General features: G+C 32.4%; 1 protein-coding gene across 1 annotated transcript; it reads right to left on the reverse strand.

Annotated features, from left to right (window-relative positions):
* Positions 1-272: 272 nt before the first annotated feature.
* On the reverse strand, positions 273-12,844 carry LOC142220205 (inactive CLIP domain-containing serine protease A3). The gene is made up of 5 exons (XM_075289204.1): positions 12,447-12,844; positions 8,073-8,227; positions 7,709-7,968; positions 897-1,326; positions 273-705 (listed from the first exon to the last, which is right to left on the reverse strand). The coding sequence occupies exons 1-5, from the start codon at positions 12,604-12,606 to the stop codon at positions 547-549; spliced, it is 1,164 nt and encodes a 387-aa protein (XP_075145319.1). The 5' UTR covers positions 12,607-12,844; the 3' UTR covers positions 273-546.
* Between the last annotated feature and the right edge of the window lie 1,649 nt (positions 12,845-14,493).

Raw genomic sequence — 14,493 nt, forward strand, 5'->3', positions numbered from 1 at the left:
TCACTTTTCTCTTTCCATACCATAATGTTTTCAATTTTGTCACCTTATATTGCAAGTGATACTTTATAAAATGTATACTACAATTTCAAATCCATAAATTTAAAAATGGTTTGCTGCCTCAAAATCTATATTTTAACAAAGCTCCATTTTTGACTCAATACCAAAATCTTTATGAGAAGTTCAAGCTTCTCAAAAGATTTTATTTATTTTTAGCATTAAACAGTAAACCTCATATATGTCACTTCAATTTTCCAAAGAAAAATCTTAAACAATTTTCTTAATTTTAGATATTTTATTATAAATGTCTGTACAATTAAATTAGAAATTACAATCCTATTAAGGACATAATTATAATGAGGGCACACCATGAGGTCAAAGATTCAAAGGTTGAAAAAAAAAAAACAAAAATCACGCAGTCACTGACCCATAAATGGGTGGGTGTTAATATTCTTTGTGGATACTTCGATATGGTCAGTACAATTTGATATAGTCTTCCTCGAGGTGTGTGTGTGTAGCACCTAACTCTGCACGCCATCTCTCCTTGAATTAAGCAGCCATCATCGTTTGTATCCATGGTAAAAATGTATTTACGTTTACATAAACGCCAGGGACTCCTGCAGTTGCACAACCAATGCCCCAAGCTACCATGCCGACCACATACCAAATTCCTCCAGTCTGACATACCAATGGGGAACCACCATCACCCTGGATAATGATTAATAAAAATAAAGAAAACAACAATAAAAGCAAAGACAAAAATCACAACCAAACACAGACTTACTCAAACACGCACGCACATTCAAACACACACACACACATACATACATTAAGCAGAATACGCATAATTATAATCACATTACGTCTAAGATTCTTCCCCAACACCCAATACCACTTACCGTACAAGCATCCTTTCCCGCCTCACCACCGGCACATATGAAACTGGCATTGTTCAGTACAAATGTGGAGCCCAAGCGAGTTTGACGTAAAGCTGTCTGACAATCAGCATTTGGTATGAGTGGCACATCGACTTCGCGTTGTATGGCCTGATAGGCACCAGTGGGACCAAAATCATTTTTTCCCCAACCAGCCACATAACAACGTTGACCCACAAACGCTATGGTGGGCAAGCAAATAGTACTCACAGTGGATTTGCTGGTCAATGAGACCGGTTCGGCTAACTTCAAAAGAGCTACATCGTTTTGTAGATTATCCTTGTTGTAGTTGGGATGTATGAAGACATTCGAGACCATTACATCTTGGGCTGGTATAGGTTCAGTGGTACTCGCTGCATCCCATTCTCCGAGACGAACTTTAAATGATGTTATTCTGAAATTGTATGTATGGGATGGGAACGATGATATTAGATTATTACAAACGAAATTCGATAGATGCAAACGAATTTAATTTTACTATTTCATTCGTTAATATATGAAAATACAGTGAAACCTCTGAAAGGTGGACACTCACGGTCGCCTAAATTTTGTCCACATTTGGGAGGTGTCCGGTTTTCAGAGGTTTTACTGTATTTGAAATGCTGTTGATTTTAATGAAATTTCATATTTTAAAAAAGTTATGGATGAATGTGATCTCAACTGTAATTTTATTGGGCAAAAAAATATTTAAGTTACTGGAATCTTGGTCATAGGAATTTTTTATTATGGAGTAATGATAATAAAAATGCGAAAAACTTTATATCGTAAAATAAATATTATGTATACAAATAATGCTAGCTTAACCAAAATTGTAATTGCGATAAACGGAATGAAATTCCTGTAAATGTTCGAATGAAGAATATTGTCATAGACAGGAGAGACCATAACATCTTGAGCTTCTATAGATTCGGTGGCAGTCGACGCATCTCATTCGCCATGACGAATATTAAGGTTATGCAAAAATTATATGCATGAAATTATAAGCAATTTTGGTTTACTGTAAATTATTAGATTATTGAACACATTTTAAGGAAATACTATTAAATATAAATTCGCCCAGACGGATTTTAATGTAATTCTGAAATTATGGGTATAACGAGTTAGATGAAATTATCATAGCCGAAATTCCGCTGTCGTAAGCAAATTTTATTTACGGTAAATTAAAGAAAATATTTTAAAGAAACAAGAATATATGGACTTAAATTCGGCCGGGCCGAATCTTAAATCAAAAAATGCACTAGAATTCATTTATAGCGACGTCGGTTATAACGACCATCCGTTTATAACGACGGATTTTCAAAGCAAGTTTGGTTTTTAATAGTTTGTACATGCGCAAGCATTCGCTTAGAACGACTCCGGTTTTAGCGACCATCTGCCAATTTGCACGTCTGCTTTGGAATGGACATTCGGTTATAACTACGATGTAAGTTCTGTGTACTAATTTTTATTTTTTTCATTCCATTTTTTGTCATCAGCCAATACTAAATAAATAAACATATACTGCGGGGAATCACAGAATTTGTTTTCGACTATCCCAAACAGAGGTGCAAATGGCAAAGAAGAAATATTCAAACCAGTTTGGAATGACTTCGAAAATGTCGATGACAACGTCGTGACATCAGAACAGCCTTCATTGAGAGATATAGTGGAGAACACAAAAGAAAATGATGAAACTCACAGCGATAATGAACCAGATGACGAAGATGAGCCAATCAAAATTCCAACCAGGACAGAAACCTTGAGTGCGGTGCACACATTAAAACAGTATTTACGATTTGGGGGTTCTGATATATCAGAGAGTTTGTATAGTTCAGTTGAAATAAATTATTAAAAGAAATTCTTGTAAATAGAAAACAAACCACAATTCTAAACTATTTCCAATCTCAATAAATATGACAAAAAAACTTAAAAATATTGTGTACACTTATTTGGATACAACGACGTTCGGTTATAACGACGTATAATTTCGGTCCCTTGGCGGTCGCTATAACCGAATTCTACTTTATAATTGTTTCCGTAGAAAATTCTTCGTCACACCCAGAGAAATGATTGGTTGGAATTCGATTACGACAACAGTTTGATAGTGGAAACCCACGATTTTTAATTGTGTGGAATAATTATTAGTTATATCTCTTGTTTGATAGTTTATATAATCAATATAACGGCGGTGTTACCAAAAGTTGGTACACACGACCAAATATTGGTCGTTATTTATACATTGAAGTATCTAACCATTTCAATTGTTCAATTGTTTTGCCAATGTGTCACCAAACCCAACTGAAAGTCCGCCTAGTCAATAAGTTGGTTGTGTTAACAAATTTTATAGTTATAAAGAGAATTTGTTGCTATGGACTACATATATATGACAACAAATAAGATGTTTATTTCGGTTAATATATGAAACTCTAAAATTTAAATATTTGATGACGTGAGTTCAATTTTATCTAACCATCTTTTAAACCGGTAGCTGGATTCTTAAGCGGTAAGTAACATAAAACGACATTAATCTCACTCATATTTTAACCTTTTCCCTAATTTTCTTAAAATTTCATAAAATATATCAATCAAAATATGACGACTTCCGGGGTTGTGAAAGGTGTATATATAGATTTTGTGCCTCATCATCAAACTCAAAATCAATCAGCAACCAAAACCTTTCGCCTGGTCATGCCTAAGTCCCACTGAAAATCGAGTGCGATTGTGAGAGTGAGTATCAAATGATGACTGAAGAAGAAGAAGAAGATATTTTGAGAACCGTGCACCAAGAACCACAAACACCGAATTTGGGCGACATTCCAAATTTTCATTAGATAAATGATCAATATGAGAAATATTAATTTGTAATACTATTAAATAAAATAAAATCTGAAATCATTAAACGGACGTTTTCTTTAATTTTATAATAATTGGTTTTCCGAAAAAACATATAATTGTTTTAACAAACGAATGAAACCTTATTGGTTGTGATTTCCAATTAGACTGTTATTGTTCCCAAAATTTAGTCATCCAAACAATTTTCTGTATAGTTGTGCCAGACAACAATTGGTTGCTATAACAAATTTTGTGATAGTAGATGGGACTGAATAATTCGGTTGGCAAAAAAATTGGTTGGCACAACAAATTTGTTTTCTGTGTGCAGGTTACTTGAAAATACATGAATAGAATTTCAGGTGGATTTGATGACAGATACTCTGCAAAGAAGACATATATACCAACAAAACATATATATCCGGCAAAACAGATAAAAATTGCGGTGTCTCGAAGTCAAATCGGGAGATCGGTCTCTATGGGGGGTATATCAAAATCGATCAATACGCCCCATATTCGGCTTACTTATGTGTGGACCCAAAATACCTCTTGATTTTGGATTTCATAAAAATTGGGATATCTACCCACTTAAGAGGTCAAATCTGGAGATCTGTCTATATGAAGTAAATACCAAAACATGAACCGATACACACCATATTAGGCGTACTTATACGTAGACCCAAAATACCACTAGATTTCCAATTTGAGGCAAATCGATTAAAAACTACGGTTTATAGAAGCCCAAGATGTAAAATCGAGAGAACGGTCTATATGGGGGCTATACCAAAACATGGATCGATACACACCATATTCGACACACCCTATTTGTGGTCCAAAAATACCTCTAGATTTCCAATTTGAGGCAAATCGATTAAAAACTACAGTTTCTAGAAGCCCAAGGAGTAAAATCGGGATATCTGTCTATATGGGGCTATACCAAAACATGGACCGATATACACCATTTTCGACACATCTATTTGTGGTCCTAAAATACATCTAGGTTTTTAATTTTAGACAAATGGGTTAAAAACTACGGTTTATACACTAATAGAAAGTATCGTTATATTAACGAAATGTGTCGTTAAAAGTCAGCCAATGAAACAAATTCGTTAATACAACGAGTTTTTTCGTAAATATAACAAATTTTCTGCAAATCAACGTAACGTTTCGTACTAAATATTAACGAATTTTTTCATTGTATTAATGAAAATGTTTAGTTATATCAATATCGTTGGCTGACTTTTAATGAAATGTTCTTTGTGTGTAGAAGCCCAAGAAGTAAAATCGAGAGATCGGTCTATATGGGGGCTATACCAAAACGTGGACCGATATACACCATTTTCGAAACTCCTGTTTGTGGTCCTAAAATACCTTTAGATTTCCAATTTCAGGCAAATCGGTCTAAAACTAGGGTTTCTAGAAGCCCAAGAAGTAAAATCGGGAGATCGGTCTATATGGAGGCTATACCAAAACGTGGACCGATATACACCATTTTCGAAACTCCTGTTTGTGGTCCTAAAATACCTCTAGATTTCCAATTTCAGGCAAATTGGTTTAAAACTAAGGTTTCTAGAAGCCCAAGAAATAAAATCGGGAGATCGATATATATGGGGGGTATACCTAAACATATACACAATTTTCGGCACTCCTATTTATGGTGCTAAAATACCTCTAGATTTCCAATTTTTGACAAAACTATTAAAAAACTACGGTTTCTAGAAGCTCAAGACCCCAAATCGGGGGATCCGTTTATATGGGATCCCCAAAACTTGGCCTGCAAGCAGATAGAAGACGAATCTGTGCCAAATTTCAGGATGATAGCGCCATTATTGAAAACTCTAGCGTGATTACAACAGACAGACGGACAGGCTTTATATTGTCGGAAATCGATATTTCGATGTGTTACAAACGGAATGACAAACTTATTATACCACTCTTTGGTTGTGGGTTGGTAAATTTTTTGTTGGTAAAAGAATGCACCGAATTAAAAATTTAAGTGGTCTAAATATTTTTGGTATTCAATTTTGGTAGGATTAAAAGTTTAATAAAATCAATTATTTTTTTTTATATTCAATTAAAACGTGAATTAAAAAACTATTGGTGACATTTTTTCTGTGTAATGAATAATAATAATCATAAAGACAATTCCAAAAATAATTTTTAATATTTTCATTAAAAAAAATTTTTTTAAATCAACAAGTGAGTAAAGTAGAAAGTCGGGCGGGGCCGACTATATCATACCCTAAACTATCCCTACTGAATTAGTAAACATAAGCATTTTTGGGGTATCATTGGTATAGGTTTTGCAGAACATAAAGGGGGGTACATGTTTATGGGTGTCTTGTCACAATCTGAGCAGAAATGTCTAATATTAGGAGCTATAGTTTATTTTGCACCAAAAGAGTTAGTATGCCACTAATATTGAGTCCATTATTAAAAAAGAGGAAATCGGTCAATTAGTTGTGGGTAATAAATCCAAATTTCTGCAAATAGGGCAATAGATTTATGTAAGAGCAACATGTAAGTCAAAATACGATCAGCTAGTACATCAAAATTTGAAATTTGAATAACATAGATTAATAAATAAGAGTATTATAGCCAAATATGACAAAATAGAGCGATGCATATTATGGGACCTATATCTAAATCGGAACCAATTGCTATAATATTTTGCACGTAATATTGATACCACAGAAGGTCACTTTGTGTAAAATTTGAGTACGATCAGTTAATAAATGAGATCCCTATGGTCAAAAAATAAGGTTATTAGGGGCAAAATTTTCAAAATCGGGCGATACATATATATGGGAGCTATATCTAAATTTGAACCGATTTCGATGAAATTTCGCACATACAGTTAGAGTTATAGAAGATTACATTTAGCCAACTTTGAGTAAGATAGGTTGATAAATAAGGGTTTTACGGCCAAATTTGGGAAAATCGGGCGATACATGTATATGGGATCTATATCTAAATCTGAACCGATTTCGATGAAATTTCGCACATACAGTTAGAGCTATAGAAGATTACATTTAGCCAACTTTGAGTACTACCGGTTGATAAATAAGGGGTTTACGGCCAAATTTGGCAAAATCGGGCGATACATATATATGGGAGCTATATCGAAATCTGAACCGACTTCGATTATTTTTGGCACATATTGTCAGTACCATAAAAGATTAGAGTAAGCCAAGTTTGAGTAAGATCGCTTAATAAATAAGGTTTTTATGGCCAAATTTGGGAAAATCGGGCGATACATATACATGGGAGCTATATCTAAATCTGAACCGATTTCGATGAAATTTTGTAGACTTAAAGGGTGATGAAAAAGTTTACTATGTGCAAAATTTGATGACGATCGGTTTATAAAAAAGCGCAACGTGACTCCATTTGTCGAAATCGGGCGATACATATATATGGGAGCTATATCTAAAAAAACACCCTGTACCAAATTTCATCCAAATCGGTTAATAATTGCGACCGGAATCATGTGAACAACAAATACATGGACAGACGGACGGACGGACACCAAGCGCTAGATCGACTCAGGAGGTCATTCTGAGTCGATCGGTATATATTTTATGGGGTCTAAAATCAATATTTCTGGTAGGCACATTTTTGGCCGATCAAACTTATTATACCCTGACCACTATGTGGTTTAGGGTATAAAAACGCAGAAATTACAATAATGTAGTACAAAGTTCTGACAATAAGGAATTTTTACCCAAAAGCCTAGTACTAAGATAATGTTTATAGGCATACATATTATTTTGCACAAATAATTTAACAACCCTATATTTTGTGACCCTATTCCCGGTGAAAAATTCTTATATTCGTTTTTTGGAACTAAGCATAAATGTGGGTATTATGTCTAGTTTTCGCGGTTACATTTTCGACTAAATTAATATAGTAACCACCTTAATCTGTAAACCTCTTTTATTTTTTTTTTTTCTTAATTTTTCACTTACGCCAAATTTGCCACCTTATGAGCCACTGTCAATACATGCTGTGGCGATATTAATGCTCCCGAACCCAAATACACTTCTCCCGTTGTCAATAAAGCCGCCTGCCATGGATATTCACCAAATGACGCCTGACCAGCTGCTGCTGTGCCACTATTCGGTGGTGGTGGATAACTGTGACCGCATCGATACGTACCAGCCTGACAGCACACGGACAAACCATAACCGCAAGTAAACGGTGCTGTCGTTGGTGCAGGAGTAATAACCTGTACATAGGAAAGCATTGTGAAGCATTGCGTACCGCAAAATTCCCATATCAATTAGATTAAAATCTCAACATTCGCATTACACACACACATGGAAAACTTACCGTATTCACAATACGTATATCGATTTGACCACTGCCATCTGTAGGAGGTGGTGGTAGAGGATTCGGACATGATCCAGCTGGCACACAAATACAATATGATGGTGTAGTAGCAATTAAGGGACTTACTGTGCCCGATATGAGTTGACGTGTTAGCACTGTGTGGATAAAAATAAAATTGATATGTGGTGAAATATGAAACAAATAATTTATTTAAAGTATAATAGAAATATTTTTACGCTCTTTACACGCTGCACACAAAAAAAAATTGAATTCAATCACGAAACTAATTGATCCAATTAATTTTTAATTGAAATGTCTTCCATCACAGAAATGATAGTATCAATCACCAAAGTAAATTAAAAAATTATATTAATAATTCTTGTGCTTGAATTTTGTTTTCATTAAAACAAAATTGTGGATTGAATTACATTTTCAATTGAATATTTTTGAAAACTCAATTAAAATTTTAATTCGAAATATTTTACGACAAAAATTATTAATCCAATCAATTGAATTAATTTTATCAATCACTGGATGATATTAATTTAATACATTTTCAAATTTATTTTAAAATGTAATAAAGCAATTGAAAAAAAGTTCCACTTACTTACTCGAGCTAACACATTTAAAATACTTGAAAAACACATTAATAAAAATAATTATATAAAAAATATTTTCTTCCAAAAGTCAATATTATCAACATATGATAATGAAAATAAACTACAAAATGAAATAATTCACTTGAACTATAGGTATGAATATCCTTTTGCCATATGACCAGAGTCCAAACTTGTCGCATGTTAACCTCTGATAAATAATTCCTATGCAAATATTTGTTGTTTACATTTATTGCAAATATCTTACATAAATATATAGAAATGTATACGATTACATACACGCGATTAAATAAAAAAACTCCCAGCAAGGCGTCATCCTCTGCAGACAAAGGCTATTGCTGTACTTGTTGGACGATTTGCAGAAATGACGTTTTTTTTTTGCAATGGAGAAATAAAAAATGGGAACTTGTTGTTGTTTTTATTTTTTTAAATTTGGAGTTGATTATTTGTATGTTCCTATCCATTTGTTAATAATAATAAATAATAGAGCATGTATTAAAAAAATAATTGCCTCATAGACATGTCACCAATCGGTCAAGGATACCAGTATTTAATATGGAGCATTGCACTATAAAATAGATGACGAAACGATTTCAAAGTTCTGAAAACAGCATGAATGTCACATTGTAACGTCTCTTACTGTGGATTGCAACTGGAAGATTGAATTAGAAAATCAGCAAAAAATTTTGAGGTTTTTCCAAAGGCACAACTTTAAAAACACTTCCAAAAAGGTCCTCCCAAAGATGTCTGTTATTTTAACAAAACAGGAAGTTTTTTTAATTCAACTTTTTTTATAACTTCCTTCCGAATGTCACATTGTAACGTCTCTTACTGTGGATTGCAACTGGAAGATTGACATAGAAAATCAGCAAAAAAATTTTTGAAGTTTTTCCAAAGGCACAACTTTAAAAGCACTTCCAAAAAGGTCCTCCCAAAGATGTTTTTTATTTTAACTAAACAGGAAGTTCTTTTAATTCAATTTTTTTATAACTTCCTCTTTTCATATTTTTAATGAGTAATTTTAACTTTTTTTATCTCAAATAGGTTAAAAACAGATTAGGAATTAATAAAATGGTACACGCTCACAAAAAATCGCTTCTGTAACATATACTCCCAAACATATTTTGCTTCAAGCATATACATTTTTGGGTATTGCCCAAACATTTATATGTTTGATCTCTTCCAATATATAATATGTTTGAAAGCATATTAGTCTAAACAATATATGTTTGGGTAGTCTAAGTTTCAAACATTTTGTATTTTTGCATCCACATTCAATAATGTTGTCTTCCAAAAAACAATATGTTATTATGTGAACATATAATATGTTTGGAAGCATTTTGCACCCAAAAATATTATATGCTTAAAAAAATTCTCCCAAACAATATTGTGCTCAAAATTTTATGTATTTATTTATATATGTACAATCATAATGAATTATGAAAATAAACAGGTAATATAGGTGCTAAAAACATAGGTTTTCGACCTGAATGCTCAAAATTTTGTTTCTGCCTAATTGTATATTCCCCCACATCTTTCTCACTTCCACGAGATTTTTTAGTTCTTAGCACCTCTTTCTGTAATACAAACATTGTAGAAGAAATTATTCAATTTTATGATTTTTTTTATTTTAATTTTACCTTTTGTCGGACGGGGATTCGAACAGCGGACCACACAGTTTGTAAGGATCAAAGAAGTAGCTGATCAATTGCCCAAGGAAAAATAAAATGTTAATTTTGTAATAACAAGCAACAAACATCAACTTAATTCAATATCGCTCCCTGTTAAATAGCGCTCCAAGCTACTAAACACATATATGTTTATAGGCTATTTCTAAATTAATATATGTTTGCATCCAAGCATATTATATTTACAAACATTTTATGTCCCAAACATAATATGTTCTAAAATATTAACATATATGTCCCAAACATGTTATGCTAGTTTATGAACATTATATGCTTGCACTCAAAAATATTGTGTTTAAAAATTTGTGTTCCAAACATATAATGTTTATAGCCAAACATATGAAAAACAGCCTTTTTCATCCGTGTACAAATTATTAAAATTTTGTCGAAAAAAATGCTAAATCCAGTCTAGAAAAATTGCGGATTTTTTAAAATTTTTGAGATCAAACGTTTCAGACAAGCATTAGAAAGCTTAAAAAATCATAAAAAAAATTATAAAAATTATTTATTTGGCAAAATATTACACAATTTTTTTAATTCACATCCAAAAAAACATTGAATTCGAATCATACCTTAAGAAGTGATGCAAATTCATTGCAACGGCTATTGAAATGGTGGGCATCCGTCCTATGACAAGCCCATGTTAAATTCATCGCTTCTGCGCCAATTTTGAACCCCTTTTCCCTACTTTTTTGGCGACGTTTTTTTTTGCTGATAAAACGGATGTCCATTCACATACCATACCAAGGTCTTCCTCAATCTGACTACAACATTAGGAAACGGACGGAGCAGTGTTGCCAGTATTTTCCGGACTATTGTCACCAAAATTGAACGCTTTCATCCCCAAAAATCCCCCACAATTTTTTGGAAAAAAAGTAAAGGAATAGACTCTGCTGTAAAAAAGATTAAAATTTGGAAAAATGTGCAATTTTTGTTATACTAGTTTGCGAGTTACAAAAAGATGAAGATTTTGAAACACAAAACCAGGAGACGGGTGCTCAAAATATCATCCGATACCAGCCCTCATCAGAGTTAATTATTGGTATAAAGTCATCCATTTGTTTTTTCAAATCATCTTCTAAATGCTAGAGAAATAAAAATGGGAGTTCGATGAACATGTCTATATCGTCATCGATTTTTTTTCTTATGCAAATCAACTTCTAAATGCTCGAGAAATAAAAATGGGATTTCAATGAAAATGTGAACATATGAATAAAAACTTGGTTCTAAATAGTCAAAAATTGTTGTCCCGATATGTCCTCTATTCTATATGTATGGGATTTATTTTCCAAATCAGTGATGTACGCAGATGACTCCTTACGAAATTATTTCACAATATTAAAAAATTTCTTACGAGACAGAATAAATTGTAAAGAAGTTCTTGGGCCGCCCAAATAAATGCCGAAGAATAAAGAGGATGAATGTTTTTTTATATTTTGGATATTCTCTGTACTTCTTTAAGACGTTTTTAAGCATGTAGAAGTGAAGAATTTCATAAACCATAATTCTTAATCTGATTTATTATAGTAAACAGATTTTGAAAAGTCCCCACAAAAATCCCAAAATTTGTAGAAATTCCCCACCGAATCCCCAAGTCCCCAGAATCCCCATTGTATCCTCATCCACGAAAAAATATTCCCGATTTGAAAAAAAAAAATCCCCAATACTCTGCTTGGGAGAACCCAGTTTACCTACTGTAGAAAATTTGCTTTGCATATTTTCAGGCGTTACATTGGTCCGCTTAATAGCACGACGATTTGAAAAGGACAAAGTGCTCAAAATTATGGTATCCGTAATTATAAAGATACACTGGATCAAAACTTACACAAACTGTTTCACTGAACAATTCATTAATTCAACATAACAGTGACATAACACAAAAACTAATTAATTAAATAGAGTATTTCAAAGAAAGGTTGAATTTAGAATGGAAACACATACGAACTACACATATCCATTCATAGTTTTTTCATTGTTTGGCAATCGATTCGAGTCCTTTGTTTTCTAATTACACACACACATACACACATATGCAGACTAAAGATTAAACTAAAGCAGTTCACATTTACCTGTTGCCTCCTGTTGCTGTGGCTGAGTTTCTTGGCCACTACCACTATCAGCAAATGTAAACTGTTTGTGTCTGCCAAAATCATCCCTACTTAATCCTTGTACATTGGCCAAATGGCAGTAGGACCAGAATAATATCACAAAAGCATTTTTCATTTTCATATGAACTTGCTATGTAGTCGTATTATTAAAGAGTAATTCAATATTTCACTTCTTTATTTTATATTTTGCGAGTAGAATATGTCGAATTGTTTATTTTTGTATGAACTATTTATTTTTTTACAAGTATTTTCTTTTTGTATTTTGTTTTATTTGCTATATCCTTTTGTTTCATTAATAGAATAATCCGTATCTTTTAAACACTCGTCGTTCACTCTTTAGTTGATAGCAAATCACTGATGAATTTGTTAATAATTTAAATTTTTATATGACAATAGGGCCAATGCTTATATTTAAACAATTTCATTTATTTCAATGGAATATGGAGGGGTAGATTCATTTGTGTACAACCTAATTGTCCACTGTGTTTATTTTCACAAATCAGTCTGCGTTGGCCAATCATAGGCACTTCATGATTTAGATTTGAGGCGATTTCATTACAATTAACGTAATAAGTGTGTGTGTGAGAGAGAGAGGAGATTACACAATAAGCACACCTAACTGCCTATTTGAGTGTTATTTATATTTAATTATTATCATTATTTTTTTATCGCTTCACATTATCTGACATTGCTGTCATTGCCTTCCGAATGCCACGTCCTCTCACCCATCTTCGATCCATTGATCGTATCTGTTCTGGGAGCCCAAACTCTCCGGACGAATAAACTAAGATTTGTGGCCTATGATCAAGTACTCTAAATCTAAATTTAACAATGAATTGTGTTTTAAAATAAATCCTTAGAGTAATTTCTTGCTCGGAATCAATACCAAAATAATTAAAGTAAAGACAAAATTTGTAGAATTGTGTTTTTTTTTCGACCATTTAGAAGATTTTTATATGTGGGATTAAGATTAGGTTTTTGCTGGGGTTTGATATATGAACCATTGTTATGTTGAATATAACATCATTTCACGTGCTGAATTCTGAAGTATGTACAGGGTGACTGATACGTAATGCAACAAAGTAAAGCTCAAAATTTTCTTTTTTTTAATTTAAGAAAAAAATGATAGAAATAACAACAAATTTCAAAATCAATTTTGAGATTCATGGCTACCTTTGGTACAAATTATGGCATTAAAAAGCCGATGGCCAACAAAGCCATCACAGGCTGGACGAAAGTGGCTCTGCAGTATTTTGGCTCATATCCACCGAAGTGACGTCTTGAGATTATTGACACTTTGGTATTTTATGATGCCTAATTAACTTACTCTTTTATGGCATCCAGACGCCAAATTCCAGCGGATTTTGATTCAAAGATTTTGGTGGCCAATCTGTAGTAGAAATAAATCGAGAGGCCTCCGTTTTAAGCCTCCTGATCTGCGACCAGAATGTTTTTCTGTCCAGGGCTTCAATACTGTCTATAAAACATTTTCCCATTACGATGGCCAACCACGGTACCCACTTGAGCCAAAAATAATCTACCAAACTTGAGGAAGTTTTTACCAAAAAAACTACAAAACAAAAAATCGTATTTTGCACAATTTTATTTCTATAGAAAATTTTGACAAAATTTTATTTCTATAGAAAATTTTGTCAAAAATTTTGACAACATTTTCTATGGAATTTTTATTTCTATAAAAAATTTTGTCAAAATTTTATTTCTATAGAAAATTTTGTCAAAATTTTTTTTTCTATAGAAAATTTTGTTAGAATTTTATTTCTATAGAAAATTTTATCAAAATTTTATTTCTATAGAAAATTTTGTCAAAATTTTATTCTATAGAAAATTTTGTCAAAATTTTATTTCTATAGAAAATTTTGTCAAAACTTTATTTCTATAGAAAATTTTGCCAAAATTTTATTTCTATAGAAAATTTTGTCAAAATTTTATTTCTGTAGAAAATTTTGTAAAAATTTTTTTCTATAGAAAATTTTGTCAAAATTTTGTT

The sequence above is a fragment of the Haematobia irritans genome, chromosome 1, assembly GCF_050003625.1.
Source record: "Haematobia irritans isolate KBUSLIRL chromosome 1, ASM5000362v1, whole genome shotgun sequence".
NCBI classification, from domain to species: Eukaryota; Metazoa; Arthropoda; class Insecta; order Diptera; family Muscidae; genus Haematobia; species Haematobia irritans.

What these genes read in the sequence shown, in the direction of transcription:
- LOC142220205 (XM_075289204.1), bottom strand. Translation starts at nt 12,606, where the DNA reads ATGAAAATGAAAAATGCTTTTGTGATATTATTCTGGTCCTACTGCCAT. An exon ending in ATATACGTATTGTGAATACG is followed by an intron (nt 7,969 to 8,072) that starts GTAAGTTTTCCA and finishes TCCTATGTACAG; the next exon opens with GTTATTACTCCTGCACCAAC. An exon ending in CGGGAAAGGATGCTTGTACG is followed by an intron (nt 706 to 896) that starts GTAAGTGGTATT and finishes ATCATTATCCAG; the next exon opens with GGTGATGGTGGTTCCCCATT.